Source organism: Dryobates pubescens, chromosome 4 (assembly GCF_014839835.1).
Source record: "Dryobates pubescens isolate bDryPub1 chromosome 4, bDryPub1.pri, whole genome shotgun sequence".
In the NCBI taxonomy this organism is placed as follows: Eukaryota; Metazoa; Chordata; class Aves; order Piciformes; family Picidae; genus Dryobates; species Dryobates pubescens.
The window spans coordinates 40,399,088-40,418,105 of record NC_071615.1 but is presented as its reverse complement, the minus strand read 5'-3'; the positions used below and the strand labels follow the sequence as shown (position 1 = coordinate 40,418,105).

The following is a 19,018-nucleotide window of genomic DNA, read 5'->3' as shown; positions in this document are numbered from 1 at the left end:
AGCCTTCGAATTTCTTATATGCTTCCCCAGCCAAAAGGTAGATTAAAGTAATTTCTGCACTGCAATTTGAGGGATGCCATAACATTAAATTATATTCACTTAAATAATTACATCTCTTTAGCTACAAATGATAAAATAAACGTATCATGTTTAGTGTGTGTACTTTGCAAGCAGTCCTATAGCAGTTTGCATGCTCCCAGAGTAGCAGAGCGGGGGAAAGTCCTTCTGGAAATCTTTACCATTGCACTAACAGATTTGATTGTGGGAAACAATAATTCAAATGAGGCAAAGGTTATGGTAGAAAAATAAATGAAATCAAATGGGAACAAGAGCTATAGCAAGAAGGACAAGTGTACTTTACTCTCATTCTTAACCTCAATTCATTGTTAAGAGGAACATGACTATTGAATTATATCTTCTGTTGGCCTTATGAACTCCTCTTCACATACTTGCCCTCTCAGAGCATGCAGAGCTAATTCTATTTTATTTTCAGTATTTATAACATACAGAGAAAATGTGTGAGATAAGGAGGAAGCAGGGGTAAAAAGAAATCTGCAGACAAAAAATATCCCACAACTCTGCAACAGGCAACGAGGACTCTTCCTCATGTTTCACTACCTGGCTAGGGGAAAGGAAAGGATATTAGACTTTTCAGAGTGAAAGAAAACACCATCAGGAATCCTACCTGTTGCAATTTCAATCTGCAGCACAGGACATACTTATCCCTGGCTCTCCTGGGTGTACAGTTCATGGAAAATATGAGCTGTAGATGTCTTTACCTCAGAAGTCAGGACTCCTCTGTTTAGGGTGTTGCAGCTTATACCTTCTGAATTGTAACCTGCCCAAGAAGGTGGTTGTGCACATCTTCACAAATAATTCCTCTGGCTTTTCCATACTTGGCTGCTTTGTAAAATATATTTGAAAATATATTGTCAAAGAAAGAGAACACTGGAATGGTGGTAACGGTTTTGTCCTGGGTGGCAGTTAACTCCCTTTGTATATGGCAGTTACAGATACATTATAATCTAAATGCAGCTCTGAATATGGATCTGAATTCCCATAAGGCCAAAATCTAATTTATATAAACATCTGTGCTTGGCTTATTTTAGAGATAGACCTTGCTGCTGAAATTTAGGAAGAAATCTTGAGTCCATGTCCTCAAATCTGCCTTGGGCTTTTTCCTTTCCAGTCTGGGGTGACACCCTGTTTTAGGACCCATAGTCCCAGGCAACAGACTCAAATCTACGGCATCCAAAGGGCCAGTTCTGTCAGATTTTCTCCAAGCACATCTCCAAGATTAGGCCAAGCACAAAACCAGCTGGAGCAACGTGCTTCTGCCTTTTCTCCCATGTTTAAATCAGCAAAGCTTTGGGAAAGACACAGCTTTGGTCCTTGCCTGAAGGGGGATGACAACTGAAAGCAGCCACGAGGGAACCGAAACTGGGGCCGCTGGAGGCAGCTTCAGCTTATGTGTTAGTCAACTGCATGATAGTTAAATCTCTGTTGAGAGACCAAGAGAGACAGAAGGCATGGCTGTGTAGTTCAACAGTCAGACACTGCCTTGGGAGGTTGGGGTGCAGTCCCACAGCAAACAGGGAATGGCTACCAACAGCAGCAATGAAGCTGACAGAGCTATTGGCTGCAATCAGTAGCTGACAGGGTACTGGGGAATATATTTAATCTTGGGAATAACCACATGGCTATATTTCCAAGACCATGTGAAAAACAATGGGGAAAGAAAAAAAAAAATAAAGAAAGGGAGGAGAAGGTTGATATTTTCTTCTGTCCCTCTTCCCCAAGTTTTCAGTCTCATGGGATTAAAAACGATGAAGTGACTTGTTCTGAAGATGAATGAAAACAGCTTTTGAGAAGCCAGCTTCTCTTGTCTTCTGGTCTGCCCAGCTCTGCTCAATGTTTTGGAGACTATGGTTCTCTGCAGCAATAGGAGTGACTAGGCAGGAGAAGAATGGACATATCTACCAAATTGGGGAGACTGGGGATGAACATGTCTAAAACTGCCAGCAGCACATCTGCTCAGGAAAACAGAGGAATCCTCAAACTGTGGGTGCAGGGAGGGGGGAAGGTGCCTCATCACAACAGTCCCCCTGGGTGGAGCATGAGCACCAATGCAATTCTTACAGCACTAGGAAAGAGCACAGCAGCGGCTTTGAGAATACCAGAGGATTCAGACTCTTGGAATAATACCACTGATATGTTGTGACTGACTGAAACACCACATAAAAGCATGAACTTAAAGAAAATGCTGTAGATGCCTATAGTGTAGCTAATTTAGGATTTTAAAGGAGGCAGGGTTGTGGTTACAGAAATCTATATACATTCAGTGTCTTGTGTCTAGTGTCAGTGAAATTCAAAGTCCTCCTCCGCTTCATCTAGATATCTAGATATAGAACATTCTTGCTATCTTTTGTGACCAGTGAACTAAGAAGCAGAGAAGAGTTCATCACAAAATTTGTGCAGCTTAGTGCCAGGCAACAGGAGGTGCTGACCCCTTATTTTAGCAATAGTCTGATTCTGTTTCTGCAGGTAGCATCCATCAACAGTCATTGTTACATTTTTAGGACTGCAGCTTCAGTCAGCCTAGTGTGTTGTTAAGAAAGTATCTTGGATCAATGTGATTATATAGACATACACCAAACCTTACACTGGTTTGTTCCTGCTATAAGCCAGGGAAGTAGGTACTAGATGCAGCTACTATTGGCCTAGGCACAACTAAAAGCAGAACCTGAGAAGATAGATCATAGCATTAGAAAAACATATTGGATGTGTTTCAAATCTCATGTGTTTCAAATCTCAAATTTCTTGGGCAGCCAGTCTAGTATCCTTCAGGTACTCATGACATTTGGTCTATAGGCCTGCAAAACAAATAAAAATGCTGCTGCCCAGCACCACTGCCTAGCTACCCCAGCTCTGTTGTTGGTGGAATTGCCTGGTTCCATGTACAGTAACTCTCACAGGCTGCTGCCAGGAAGCTCGGCAATAGCATCCCACCATGGAAAATTTGTGAGGCTATTACTGTATGGAGAAGAAATGAGATCCAATGTGATCAGTGTGTCTGTTCCCCTTTGTCATTTTTGTGTGCCTTAGCAAACTGTCTTTGGCAAATGTGCCACTTGTGAATTCAATCACAGAATTACACAGCACAGGATGTAGTCTCTCCCTGGAGTGTATTTTCCTTTCGGTTTCTAGGCATAATTCATATGTCCCTTAAAATTCCTTTAATAGAGACGTGCATATCACGAGGAGGTGATAGAGGTTAAATATTTGGGGTAATTCCTCCTATATCATGCCTTGGTTCTTCACTCTTTTTGCACCAAAGATGAGAATATGAAATACGAGCTCAGAAGAACAATTTTTGCTGTGATCTCTGTGATTTTAATCTTAAATAAATTTTAAATCTGTGATTTTAAACTTTCATCTGAGCTGCTCAGACACCAACTGGTGTCCATGACATAGTTAGATTCATTTTCAAGTGCAGCTGTGGCGCTTTCTCATCCTTTCCCACTCATCTCTGCAATTCAAAGTATGTAAGGCTGGGTTAGATCTTTTGTGGGCTCTCACAGTGTTGTCTCCATCAGCTTATTCTGATTCTGTAAGGGAATGAAGGATGTCCCAAACCACCTGTTTCATGTCATAGTGCTCTACATTGTGCAGGTCCCATCAGCATGGATCCTGGGGGTACAGAACCAGAGGAATGGTTGCAAGTTGCACCAGGGAAGATTCAGGATGGATATTAGGAAATATTTCTTCACTGAAAGGGCTACTAAACATTGGAATGGTCTGCCCAGGGCAGTGGTGGAATCGCCATCCCTGGGGGTTTTCAAGCAGTCTGTGGGCTCGGTGCTTAGGGACATGGTTTAGTGTTGACCCTTCAGTGCTGAGTAGAGGGTTGGACTGGATGACCTTCGAGGTCTCTTTCAACTGAACGTATTCCATGACTCTGTGATGTGCAGTACCCACACTGGTCTCACTCATTATGCTTGAAATATACAAAACTCACCTCCAGCTTTTTGGTTGCCCATACTTGAGAAGATATATTTTAAGCATAGCACCTCTCCCAGGAAAGCCTTACAGGAAGTTGCATCCTATGGTCACACTTCAACAAGGGTTATCCCATGACTCGCACCACCCTGTTTCCTTCATGCATTCAAGATGCTTTGAGAGCTGTACATAGGAGGATCTAAAAAATCTGTCTTGAAAAGTTACTGACACTGCTCAAGGAAGTATATTTTTCCCCTGAGGTAGAACTTTTTTTAATATTCATTTATGAGGGCTTGGTGAATGTAATCTATGCCTGTTCTGACCTGTCCATTCAGTGAATCTCTAAGGTTAACATGTGGCATAAGGACTGGGTTGTTGTATTTTTGGAAATAAGAACTACAACCTCATGAATATAAGCAATGAGAATCTTGAGATAATGTCTTTCAAAATCACCTGAAACCTCATCTGATATGGTTAAATTTTTAGCCTTTATGCAAGTGCAGTATTAATCAATATTTTTGTGTTCCTTGCAATCTGTATCCAAATAACAACAGCCAACACATCTAACAGGGTAATGGAAAGGTCTAGTTCCTGTGTGTGGATTTTTACACAACCCAAACAGTTCTTTCTTTTGTGAAGGTCACTGAAAAACAGGGAGCAAGTAAGAAAAAAAACCAACAACACAAAACCACAAGGCAACTACAGGATATGATTCATAAAAATCCCATGTCTTCTCTATATGCTCACACAGTCTTTGAAAAAATAAAGGCAAGTTTTTGTTCTTTACAAATGTTCCAGTAAATAATACACAAGCCAGAGAACAAGCAAGCTCCAAACAATGAGCTAAAAATAGAAAAGGAAGATTCAGCATCTAAAGTCACAAATACACACACATTTACTTTGTAGTGTGAAAGCATCTGGAAGGAATATAGTCACATGGACTGCTTGGGTGCTGGCATCAGTACTGTAGCTCAAGATATTCTTCTGTCAGCTCCAAGCTCCAAGCTCTTTGTGGATCCTCGAACAACTCTTTTAATCCTATCTATGAAAAGAGGCAACAATTGGGCTGCTTCGTGTTGTGTGGATGAAGTCCTGGGTGTTTACAAGGACCTTGGATGTTTGTGTTGAGTGCCACTGAAATAATTTCTTCAGTGCACTGCATTTTAAAAAGTGCTAACAAAGTAATTCAGTGTGGGTCATTTTGTTACTCAGAGTAAGCCCACTGCCTACTGAAATGGAAGAGAGGGAGATGTGGAGTGCACTAGTACTGACTGTTTATCAGCACTTACTAATACTATATTAGCCCAAATAATACCAATAATATCTTTTCTGAAATATTTTTCTCCTAACCTAGAGACATCAAAACTTCTGTGCAGCCAGGCACTTAGCAGACATATCAATCCTCAGTGGACCTTATCAGCTCAATCAAGAAAACACACACATTCCCATGGCAGACACGGTGAGCAACACCAAGAAGCAGCAAGATTTACAAAACAGCCTGGGGAACCTTAACTTCTGACCAGGAGCAATCTTTCCATACTGTGCTATCAACCAGTAACCACAGAAAGAGAAGGAAAGGACCACAATCATGAGCACACACACATTTTGACCTTGCAAAGAGGATTCAGGAGGGGCTATCTGACATCACCCTGCATTTACATCTCACATGCAGATACAGGCTCTAAAGAGGCAACATGAGCTATTGTGTGTCAAAGGAGATGGAGAGGTTTTTCAGCATCAAATACTCCTAAGATTGCATTACAAGGTTATGCTACACTGTGATGGTACTTTATATGAAATCATTTGCTGGACATTTTAAAAGATAACTGGAGTCCACAGATAAATTTTTATGTTTTTCTGGTCTTACCAATGTTTGCAAGTTTTGCTGAAGCTGTTTTAAAACTACATACTCAATTTTCAGTATGAACAGAAATGTTGTAGGCAGAGGGGACTGGTTCCTTCTGGCTAAGGTGACAGAGACAGCTGCTACACATTACAACTAGCAACAGACAAGACACATTTGTGTTTTGCCTATCACCACACATATTTCCCTAAGATTATTTTGAAGGAAGACTAAGATTCATAAGATTATTTTTGAAGGAAGGAGGAGAGAAATCAGTTGCAGAATTAATTTTGCTTTTCATAGAATCATAGAATCAATAAGGTTGGAAGAGACCTCAAAGATCATCAAGTCCAACCTGTCACCCAACACCTCATGACTACTAAACCCTGGCACCAAGTGCCACGTCCAATCCCCTCTTGAACGCCTCCAGGGCAGCCCATTCCAACAGCTTCCTAAGGATCAGTTGTTGTTTTCCCTGCTGCATTTGGTAGTTGAAATCAGGAATCATCTAATTTCTCTCTGCTCATATGCTAAATGGATTATATGATATGACTAGGTAAATTATAGACTCTGTGATAGTTTAACTATAGATGTTCCAAAAAAAGAGTCATATTCTCATGTCTGGATTTATCTAAAATAGTGAGAAAAACTTTGCACCTTTGCTAGTTGTTCTGCCTGACATAGCCAAGGTCAGAGAAGAAAAATTTGGGAACAAAAGGAAAGAAAGGTTGAGAAGAAACCATTACAAATTATCCCAGTTATGTTCATAAAGTTGGTTACTGTGTAAAGTGATAGAATTCCCTGTAGCCTGGCTGGGCCTCTGCCTCTGCTAAGATCGAGGTACTATGAATAGGGAAAGTGAACCTGTACTGATTTGGGGGAACATAAATATTTGTAATACAGGCTGTTACCTTGATTGATTGACTGGCTCATTGATATTTTGATTTGACAATACTTCATAACTTTAGCACAGGCTAAAATAAAATTGGGCAGTTAAAGAATAATGCATTCAAATGCTACAATCACAGAATCACAGAACGTTTGGGTTGGAAGGGACCTTCAGAGATTATCGAGTCCAACCCCCCCTGCCAGAGCAGGATCACCTAGGGCAGGCCACACAGGAATGCATCCAGGCAAGTTTTGAAAGTCTCTGGAGAAGGAGACTCCACAATATCTCTGGGCAGCCTGTTTCAGTGTTCCATCACCCTCACTGCAAAGAAGTGTATCCTCATGTTGAGATGGAACTTCCTGTGTTCTAGCTTTTCCCCATTGTTCCCTGTCCTACCATTGGGCACCATCAAAAAGAATCCGGCACCTTCATCTTGACACCCACCCCTCAGATATTTATGCATATTTATAATGATCTGTATGCTATGAAATGATGTGGCTAGTATGAAAAATATACCACAAAAGAGGTAACTTGGGATCTCACCAGCGCTATTCTTTTTAGATATAAATCATCCATGCAGACAGTAATGTGGCATTCATAAAAGGCTGGGTATTTTTTAGTGATACATGGGCAGAGGAGTTCAGCCTGAAGCAGCATACAGTGAAAGAGCAGTAAATAAACTAGTTTGCATAAATTCCTGGATCCATGCCCTTACTCAGCTTCTAGTAAAGTACAGAACTTATTTTTGCACTGGACCTGCTCTCTTTGATAAGCAAGCCCAGAAAAGGATGTAGCAAGAATCCTGAAACTCTATTTTCCAATTCATGTGAATAAATAACTGTACCTTGGCCAATGTGATATAAAAGGGAAAAATAAAACCCTTCTTTGTTTAAAAAAAAAAATAATAAGAATTATCTCAATAACATGCCAAAGCCATCATTTTAACATTATCCTTCTCGCTTTTGACAGAGAAAAGGGGAGAAATAAGGAAGAAGAGCAATGGCTCAATGCATATTCACTCAGCTTTTATCTCACTATATACCCTTCCTGACAAGGAGCCATCCAGCTCTTGCAAGTCCTTTCAAAGCTGCCAGTGGGTGGAAAGAATCATTTTTCCTGGGGAGGAGGTCTCCAGGGGAAGCAGTGAAAAAGCACGAGAGAAGGAATCTGGAAGAATTCACTCCCACCCACCTACAGGAGATTCCTAGAAGCATTGTTAGCCTGAAGGTTTCCAAAAAACCCACTTCACTTCTCAAAGGCAGGGTCATTTCTGTGGCAGGTTGATTTTAAAGCAGCAATGGTGTCTAGCTGGAACCACTCACAAGGTTGGAATGTTAGAAGTAGTCCCAAGAGAGAGAGTTTAATGTACAAAATGCAGGTGAGGCAGCCAGAAAGACATGATGAATGCAATTTATCACAGGGCTTTGCAATTTATCACAATGGAATCACAGGAAACAAGCAAAGCAGAGAAGTAGACTAGATAGATTAAGCTCCTCTGGGCATACAACTTCTTTGAAATATGCCAAGGAAATTACATGTTACACATCCAAGTTTTCAAACAATATTTTATTGATTGGAATGGAGCTATGCATTTCTGGGCCTGGGGTACTCTTCCCCAGAAAAGAAAAAAAGATGTGCTGTTCTGGAGAATGAAATAAAGCTAAAAATTACAGGACATTGTTTTGAATAATTTTGGTTTTAGTCCACCTCTGGAGCAGCTCTGGATAGGTGCCAGGATGTAGGGATTTGCACATGCAAATCGAGCGCCTGTACTTCCCAGATACCCTCCCTGCCCCTTCAGTTTTTAGGTGTACAAAGCTCCACACAGGAGCAATTTCAATCTGCGAGTGATTTTTGATGATGTGCAAGTGATCAAAGTGTGCTGGCAGCAAACCCAATCCTTCCTTACTGCGCTGCATTTGCAGGGTGCCTTGCTCAGAACAGGTCTGTTGTGTCAGCGTAACAGCTCCGAGTTTTACAGCAGCAGCGGCTCGGGGTATTGCTGCAGTGTGCTGGATATTCGCCACCTCCCACAAAGCAGGGGCCTTACAGCTTTCAAAACAGCGCATGTACTAGTTAAATTGTTTCACTGGGAGGAGAATTATGTGTTCTGCAACGCCTCAGGACAATGAGCCAAAGGAACTATAGAATATGAGCTTGGTGTTAAAGCCGGAGCTCTGCAATGCTCTGCTTTGTGTGCGTATTTAGCCCGCTATGTAACATTACTTTTACATTAACATTTGTGGTTCCCTTTTTTATGCACTCCAGCTTCACCATGCTCCCCTCTTTATATTTTAACAGTCAGATTCCTACAGTCCAACCAGGGTGGCACGTTCAAAGCTTTTGATTGAAAAACAAACCAAGCCAACAGGCAAAAAGAATGCTCAGAGTATCAAACAGGCTTACTTCAAATAGCTTTTATTCACACTGGGACAAGACTATAGCCAAAGAATTATACAAAACACAAAACAAAAGGGATTTTAACAACTCGGCTGAAGACTATTTCACGCCAATCCAATGCTCATATACCTATAATCAACAAAGTTGTGGAGCACAATATTACTTAATGCTACTCGTTGGATGGATTCAGATACAAAAATGTATCAGGAATAATAACAATAATCCACAGGTTCCTTTTACTTTTATGGAAATATTACTATCCACCTTTAAAAAATTTTGCCCACTGGTGCTTTTTAATCCCTTAGAATCTGCTCTGCCTGGAGAGACAAATTACAGATCTAGTATTCTGAGCAATAGGACTGGTTTTTATCATAGAAACAGCAACGTCAATTTCCCAAGGAAAAAAATAATAAATAGACATTTCAGCTGTGCATCTCAAGACCAAAAAGTCAGTGTTGTGAAAACCCACAGCGATACGTTTGCTTTGAAAGCTTTGATTATGACTTCACCAGGTATTGCTTTATGCTTTCCTACTGCCTCATAACTTGGAATATTTAGCCAATCAAGAAATGTAAAGGAGCAGTAAACTAAGCAGCAAGAGACATGAGGAGCCTGAACCTGTTCCCATAATGCACAGTTTGTACATCCTCCTGAAGCCTTCTGAAGTCAACAGAAAAAGTCCACTGCTATCAGTGGCCTTCTGGACAGCCTTTTCTAGAAGCAGAACTGGCACTTCATATCAGGAACAGGGAGGTGTGGCCAAATTCTGCTCTGTATCTGTGCTTTTCTCACAATTTGTGTGTGGCTGACAAAGCCTGTCAGAGAAAGGACTGCAGTGGCCTTTTAAACCAGGGCATCCTATGGCTCTGCTATTGCAAATACGCCTCTAGCCAGGCAGAAGCGCCATCAAAATGTGGACAATGTGCAGAGATCTTAGCACAGAATCACTCTCACTGCACACTACCAGCACCCCTGGATTCATGTGTCACTTGCCTTAGGCCATCTAAGCAGAAGCATGTCTTCCTTATAAATGACAGCCCAGCTCACAGTGTGCCAATTAACATACAAATAGTAGTATCTTGGATGGCACAGAACCATTTATATTTTGCTGTAAACTATTCTAATATGCTGAACCACAGAGCAGGATGGAGGATTGTGCAGATGAGATAAAATTAATAGTTGCTGGAATGTCCTTTCTAGTCTTTGCTAGAGACTAAAACTGAGCTAGTAACAAGATGTCATGGGACAAAAACCTTTTGGATCAAGTGAAAATATTACATTGTTAAAATCAAAATGGGTCCCTTTTGAGGTTACAAAGGAATGCAAGTTTCACAATTTCTTTTTTTAACAATCATCAGCCAGCCAGCTAAATAAGACTCATAAAATACTACTCCAGTTTGGATCTGTCACAAAAATGAAGCATTTAATTGCTGCTAGAAGTGATAAAGATAAGCTACTCTCATTCCCACACCAAGGGCAGGAGCATCTGTTTTAAAAGACAGGTTTTATTTTTGGTGGGTTTATACGTGCAAGGGTGAATTCAATTATAGGTAAAATAAACCACAGCAAGTGTCAAAGTTCAAATCAATAATGGAGAACTCCTCCAAATCCAGGTTGAAAAGCAGGTACAAGAAGCTTCATATAAGAGAAATTCATTCCCAGCAAGTCCCCCCTCATCCCCTGTCCAACCTTTTCTGTTTTACTTCCATATGGAGTCTGTAAAAATAAAACCAAAACAAAACAAAAAAAAGAAAGCACAATGGTTCACAAAGCTCCATTGTGACCTTTTAAAACAACTCTGCACTGCTACACTTCTGGGAAGGCCACTACTGGGAGAAAAAAATATCTTCCCTATCAATCATGTTATGAAGTATTTGCTGGGGGCTGGTAGCTTCTAGGACAAATTCATGGCATACACATCAGGACACCAAACCTGGCTGCTGCTGCTGCTGCTTAGGATATAAAATGTGTGTGGGTATGCTTGTGGGTCAGAGGGGACATTTCTCAGTGCATAGATGCTCACTGGCCACCTCCTTGCCCCTGCAAGCTAAGAGAAGTTAGTTGCCTCACAGCCATCAGTGCCTTTGTAAAAGCACCCTCTAATTCTTTGTCCCAGACACATTGCCCCGAGAGTGTCCTTCTGTCTGTCTACACAAATTAGTCAGTCTCTACATTCTTGTTCTCTACAGGACCTCTGGTGTTGGCTGCAGCAAAACCTTCCTAATATTTCATCTTCAGTTATGACTCTCAGCTTTTTAGGAAGGCCACACTTAGATAAGACACCAACTCAAATACCACACGCACCAGAGAGGGATTAATTTTGCCACTTTCATTCCACTGGCAGCATGCCGTTGGATTTTTTTGCAAAGTAAAGAAATCGCCATCTTCTGCTGCATAACAGCTGTTTATATTTTCTTTTTATGATGTTTATTTAAGATAGCTTACTGATTTTATTCTCCTCAGATTCACTTGCCTGGAATTAGTTACTTAATTTTCACTGAAAGTAAAATTAGGAAGGAACATAATTAAAGTGGGGACTAATTCTGTCATCTTTACGCTGGCAAAATTCCCATGGACTTTTATTACTTGCTAGGAATTTTGCCTGAAAAAGGATCACACAATCAAGCACTTCATTGCTGCAGATTATATTAAAACCAAATGAGCACATACAGAATTCCTGCACATAGATTCCAAGAACAAAGTGCAAGACACTCAGGTTTTAGCAATCCTGAGATCTATGATCATCATTGTTCCCACTCCAGCCTCAGCTAAAATCATTAAGCTGGATAAAAATTATTCTTTTCTTGATATCCTGAGTCATAGTTGTTTACAGATTTCAGTTGTTACTATGGATTTAAGGACCGAAGGATACAAGAAAAATACCAGAATACAAGAGAAGTCCTACTGAGTTTAATATTTAGTCCTCAACACTATGGAAGGCTATGAACTGGAGCAAGCATACCAGTGGTACTTGCTGCTGAGGCACCTTTCATTCCAGAGGTTGGTGGCTTGATGACACTTTGATCAGAGGCAGAGTGCAAATTTCTGCATGCTTCCCTGTGAGGCAAAGATGAGCTGGTAGCGGCAGTGGCAGCTGGGGCAGCGGTGCTGTGGGACATCCCCCCAGGAGCCTGCAGCCCCTGTGCCACTAGCACCAGGCAGAGGATCACCCTAGCTTTGAGGGCGCACATGCAGAGAAATCCATCATTTAACCTATCTCATTTATGCAATTCATCTCATTTCTAAAAGTAATTTAAGCTCAGATGTAGATATTTTGGCAGTCAGCTTGAAATATCCGGGACTTAATTTTCAGAGCTGTCAATCTCCCTAAGCTAAGCTGAGGTCCATGGGAGACCTGAGACTGTGACATCTTTTCCAAAACAGCTCCTAAACCACTGATTTTTGATACTAGAAAAGGAGAAAGATGCAATTCCTGCATCTTTCTGAAATTCTTGGACTTTGTTGTTGAATCCAGCTACAACTGGGCATTTTTAAGAGTGTCTATGTGAATATTTCTCTGGAAGTATGTCTAAAACTGCTGGGAGATATTTTAACTGTAATCCACAGGGAGCTATTGGTGATAATAAAAAATACTGTGAGAAGAAAACAGCAGCAAGTGAAACTGCCCTCTCAGAAAGCCCAGGTCTGCTTTGAAGGAAGTGTTGATACTCACCATAAGCCTCAATCATTTCCCAGAGGGCTCTACGATGCCTTGTAATGACATAATCAAAAAGTAATGGTGTTCTGGACTTAAAGGGGGGGAAAAAAAAAGAGAGAGCAGGGCCTGATCCATCTCCCATTGAAATCAAAGAGGATTTTGCTATTGACTTCAGTGAGAGCAGAGTTCTGGACACAATCTGTGTGCAGTTTATTTGCACATTTGCTTATCCAAATGATCTTAACTCTAACCAATAGCATGTCTAGATGCCTGTGTGGGAGTATGCCTGCACAAATGCATAAGTGTGAGTTTATAATGTGGTTTAATTCAAATTTTTTCTGGCATTTTAAAAGCATTTCCAGCTACAAAGGACAGCTTTAGCTGATCTCCAGGATATAGATTTTAATTGGGAAATTTGTAAGTCATATTTCAGGCTGCGGTTCATATCCAATTTCACACAGGCTAAAGACACAAGCAGACTTTGCATTTGTGGGGCTAGTTTTAAAGTGATCTTACTGTACAGCCAATTAAAAATTTGCAGCCATTATTTCAAAATGTGAAGAGCACTACAAATTACCCAACTCATCAGCTGGGGTCCTCGGTTTCCTTGAGGGGCAATTGCTTTGATGACCACAAGAGAATCGCAGTCAAAGGCAAGTACGACTGCCATCACAAGTCTGCCGAAAACGCAGGATGACCTCCTGATCGCTTTAGTCTTGCGAACAGCCCCTTCAGAACGGCCCAAAGTCCGGCAAGGTGGATTACACCGGGACTTAATTTAGCCTGCTGGGACTCTGAATTACTAAACTGAGCATGAGCTTGGCTTGTAAATGGGGGTTGGAGGGTGGGGGGAGAATTTTATTTTACTTTCTGAGGGGCATACAGCTATTTTAGAATAAGCCTTTCAGAATAAAAGTTTGCTTCGCATTATAGGAAATGACATTCTTTTCTTAGATTTCCCTTTTCAAAGCATGCCTCAGATTTCTAACTTGTAGCAGAGAGCTTTTGTGTAAGTAATAAAAGTCTTTAAAATTAAAATACTAATCGTAAACAAACCCAAATGCATGAAAGATATAGTCTGACTGCATAACAAAAGAGAATTATATAATTCTATTTGAGTGAAATCTTTCATCTTTGATTTACAGGTTTGAGTCTGCCTATAACTGAAACCATATTGTTCCATATCTTTCATATCATGGCCTTCCCCCGAAATCTTGTTTTAATTAAGGTTCCTTTCAGATTTCAGAATAAAAAGCATGACAGTCTTCACTTATGGCTTTAATATATCTTTTGAGTTTGGAAAATATATAAAAATGAACTTCACTTGCTTTTAAAAGCTGAGCGAGCTATCAAATACCGCAAGCTGAATACTTCAAGGTATCTCCCAGGGTTCATTAGGTGAGAAAGTTGTAAACAAAATAAAAGTTGCTGTAGCAGAGTTTTGTGCATTTGAAGCAGTCCTACATACATGCCCTATCTCTTTCTCTGACGGTAAGGCAACACGTGTAACAGTTTAAGCGTTCATTATCAGCTAAAGGCACAACTCTAAGATACGTTCTCAAACATGGAATTAAACAGCTAAAGTCACATTGCAGGGAGATCTTGCTGCACTTGTGGGATCTAAAATAAAGCCTAAACCCTTTGAAGCTTTTGAAGCAACATCAGTTCTCTTGGTGCAGGACTACATAAAAGAATCAGTTCATATTCACATGACGACCTGTAAAAAACACCCCCAGCACAACCTCCACAGAAACACCTGAGCTTCAAACAAGCTGCACGCAGTTACTGAAGATCGCTGCTCTCAGAGGCAGGACACAGAAACATTTCAGAACAAACTAAAAACACGTTTGAAAAGCCATCCATTTTTCAGAGACTGCTTGATCTCTGCTGCACACATGGTGAAAGCTACTGTCAACTACGGAGGGTACAGCACTTGTGTTTTTTAAAGGCAGGAGATCGCTTGTTTCAGAGAACCATGAATGTGGTTTTATGATAGAAAAGATTACGTGAAATGAGGAGGGATGGCCAGGAAAAGGGAAAATAAAATAAAGCACCATCAAACACAGTACTTCGGGGTATTTATAGTACAATAAGAAGTGCTTTCCCTTTAGCTAAAATCCTTCATCGTATTTTACACACCTTTCACTTATTCAGCTAAGAACTCATTACAGGGAGTTAAAAAATGGCACATAAAACAAAGGTGGGTTGTGTACTTTTCTCGTTACACAGAGCAAAGAAAACAAATTCTATTAACAATTTCACACAGTATGATAAAAATTACCCAGTAAAAAGTGTCAGAAAATGATTCGTGGGAGTTTACCAAGTATTTTGCTGTCTGTTGCACTTCTCGTATCTCTAAGCTATCACGCAGAGTTCTGTAATACTCAGTTTCACAATTTATGTTGGTGAGTGGGTCAAACAGCATATAAAAAGCATGCTCTAGGCTCTTTCTCCCAAGTCCATTTTACTGTAACTCTAGAATTGTGGCGGTTACACTTAAGGAATCTTTAGGGCTCTTTCAAGTCCATCCAAAGGACAAGTGAAGCTGCTATTCAGAGTTTTGTGCCCAGTGTTTATGTTCCATCTGATCTGTGCCACCCAAGCAGCAGACAAGACATGTCTGAGGGTGCTTTGGGGGGATACACAATGATGTCACCCACAGGAAATATCAGGGAGGACTTGGCACTTCACAAGGCTGGCTCTTCTTCCATGGGCTCGCCAGCAGCTCTGTAAAAATAAACAGGCAATCAGAATACGGCACACGAGTACACAATGACATTGTAGATTTTCATGCATAATCAAAGCTGATTTTTCAGCTCTCTCTGATGTTTATTTGTGTTATTCAGTTATCCATAAATAGAGTTTCTTTCCTAGGAAGTATAAACAAATGTCAAGTGGAAAAACATTTTAGATCCAAGCAATCACTGAAAATGTTCCTGTTTATATTAAAATATGTCAGAATATTTTATAACTTTTTGTCCAGAAATGTACATGCTTTCTGTCAACAGAGTCAAATAATTTCATGGAAAAATAGCTGTGATATTTTTATTTTACAGGCTTGTGCAACTAAAAATACATGCACTTATTTTGTCAAGTGGGCCCACGCTAGTAAAGCAAAATAGTTCACTAGTAGCCAAGCAGTTTGCAGTGTTTGTTCTGGGGTTCTCCTTCAGTTCTCTGATCATTGATTCTGTGCTTTCATAAATGCATTGCTTGCTTGCCTGCCTGCCTGCAACTACTGAGACCAAATTACAAACTCAAACAGCAGATCACTGTCATAGAGAAGGTATCTACTAGTAGCGTTAAATCAGATTATATCTGCATCTTTTGTTTGAAAGACTCCAGGAAATTTTAATCTTAGGCAAAATGAGCTTGAAACAACTCATACGAGAATAGAGGGGGCGTATGATGAGATGGCACAAAGTGTCATAATTCCTTGTATCTGACAAGCTACTGTACCTGAAGATTATGTTGGAAATTACAAAATGGGAAACTTTGGAGATCATGGTGAGACCTTTTTATTGAAGGGCATAAGAATTTGAACATAAACCATTTTTCACCTCAGTCTGCCAGAAGACCGTATGACAAACAAGCCTGAGACCGCCTCAGAAATAGCCACTTCAAACAGTTTTGAAATGAGAGTAAAATGTAAATGCAAATTAACAAATGAAAGACAAGTTTACCAGTTAAATCTTGTAAGCTAGTATAATGACTGGCTTCAGCAACACATCCCTCAGAAAGCACAAACTCATGAGATCCCATGACAAAAAAAAAATCATAATTAATAGGGGCTTGCATGGGCTTTAGTAGTTTATTCAGCAAGGAAGCCAGAGAATTTTAAATGAATCTGGAGTTTATTAAAGTCTTTTCATATGAAAAATTCAGCAGTATGACTTTAAATGATTTTATGCAGGTATAAATGGAATGGCCATGGCTAGTATGTTGAAAAATGTCAGATGAATGGTACATTAAAAAGAAGATGGGTTTCAGATTAATCACTTTCCAAAGAGTTACTGACCCTCAAAGATTGTTAATCTATAAATCTCAGATCATTTGTTCCTCACCATACAGTGGAGAATGTTTCCTATGTACTGTAACCACTGCAGATCCCTTGCTCCTGAGAGGGTGAGGTCAAGCCCTTTTGCATTTCCTCTTTTTCCCCTCTTGCATTATTCTGGCTTGTGGGAGAGACCATACAATGGCAGCCAGGGTGGGATGGAGCACAGCAACCTTCCACTTTCTCCAACTGCCTTTGGAAGACCTGCATGTCCTCTGGCATAATGCAAAACTGAAGTAAGCCCTTGTTAAACATCCAAGATCTTATGGGCCTGGGAAAGAGGATAATTTGGAAACAGATAACAGTTCAGTTTTGAGGTTCTGCTGTGAGTAATGAGAATGGGAAGACATAGTGGACAGTAGGTTTCAGTAGGAGATTGGCAAAGCAGGGAGGAGTGAAGCTCTGGAAAAACTCTGGAAGTGAAAGTAGGGGTTTGGGTTATTATAAGGATGTAGGGAAACAGTATGTGTGGCTGGCTGTTCACATGTATTTGGCTTCTGGGACTGACATACTCATGACCATAGTACAAGTGAGAGATGATCTTATTCAGGATTTTAGTCTGGGGAAATTTTTCAGTGACAAGGGTACTTATGAGTGCCAGAATAGACCCTGAGTTTTATATTATAATATAATATAATCCAATATGTTTGAATAATATGCCAATATTCTGCATCAGCCAGAGCCTAAGCAACAATAGAAATTTGTACATGCAGGTTCCAAGAGAGGAGGTTAGGGTGCCCTGGTGAATCCAGCTGTTGTCTCTCATGTGTGGGTACTCTCACAGCCTTCTGCAATCTTCTTTTCAAGATGTGTTTGCTTTAGCTTAATTTTACTAGAGTCAGAGAAGTCACTGGATCTATCCAATGGCTTGTCACTAAAAACATACACTTTTATGAGAAAATGGCTTAGGCCAGAGTTCGGTGTGAGAGCCAGTAATATTGTAGGGCCTTTATTACAGAGAGAAAAACACAGAACACTAAGTGGTGAACCAACATACACCTATTCTGCTGAAATCAGTTGTTCTTTAAAAAAACCCCACCAAATAAATCGAGGGGGCAGAGTCTGACAGACCAAATTTATGTTACTTCAGTTATGTCACCGTTAGTTACATCAGTTCAGCCAGTCTTCCTGTGGGTGACAAGAAGTTGGCACGAAAACATAAAACGGGAAAAAAACTTCCCATCCTTATTGTATGCTCTGACTGGTTCCTCAGAGATGCAGCTGTGAGCTCAGGTCTCACCCAAACTGATTTAATGTGGTCAACAGATTCAGAAAGACACTGATTGGGACTGTAATGATTGTAGAACCACAACTGTGGTTTTTCATTAAGGCTTCACTGCGGCTTATTTAAACTGCAGGTTCCTAGGTGAAAGAGCCCCTTGCACTCACGCTGTTTATTTTGGAGTGCTGGAGAGAGTGCTCACCTATAGCTCTCTACATATGCAACTCATACAATGAAGCAGTCTTTTTGCAGTTAATGCTAAACAAAATGATTCAGTTTAAACCTTAAACCCAAAAGAAACAGATGAGAGGAAAATCCTACCATATGGATAAAATGTGTGAACCTGTGATGTCTTGAGTGTTGCTCTGTGGCAGTTGAGAATAAATGGCAACCATAATATTTCTGAGAATATTTGTTAAATAGTTCATACCTACACTTAAGAAAAATAATTAATGTTTAAGAATATGGACAAACTCGATGCATCATCTAAAAAAGTAAATGTTTCTCTTACCTTATTTTTTCAAGTTAGAAATACAGAGGTTCCTCATAGCTACATCATCACACACACAAAAATAAAAATTCAAGGTATGTTTCCAAGTCACAGAAACTGCTGAACAAAAGATAGATTTTTCTGGCATGGTTTTATGCCATAATCTGCTCCTAATTTAACTCAGCTGTCTCAGGGAAGATCACCGCAATTGAAAAGTGATCCTCTGGTAGCAAAGAGCTGGGGGGGGAAAAAAAGAGGTACATTTCTGTACCATGGAGATGATTCAAAGAGTGTCTAAAGACATCATATAAGAGATCCTGAGTAAGTGTATATCCTTGTAAAAATGGACTTTGTATGGAACCAAAAGTAAATGCCATCACAGTTTTATAGCTGAGTAAGGTAACTACGCATATATACTCAAAAAAGGAAATAATGTCCAAATTAGGCAAATTAAATCAAC

The 19,018-nt window shown here is 40.2% G+C and overlaps 1 protein-coding gene across 11 annotated transcripts in view; it reads right to left on the bottom strand.

The window, feature by feature from the left end:
- Nucleotides 1-11,097: 11,097 nt before the first annotated feature.
- The window catches only part of HDAC9 (histone deacetylase 9), a 471,044-nt gene continuing 463,123 nt past the window's right edge, over nucleotides 11,098-19,018 (bottom strand). For all 11 annotated transcript variants that reach the window (XM_054161160.1, XM_054161166.1, XM_054161156.1 and 8 more), the window contains one exon: nucleotides 11,098-15,516. In XM_054161160.1, the coding sequence (XP_054017135.1) occupies nucleotides 15,477-15,516 (40 nt within the window). In that variant the 3' untranslated portion in view covers nucleotides 11,098-15,476. The remainder of the gene's footprint in view (nucleotides 15,517-19,018) is intronic.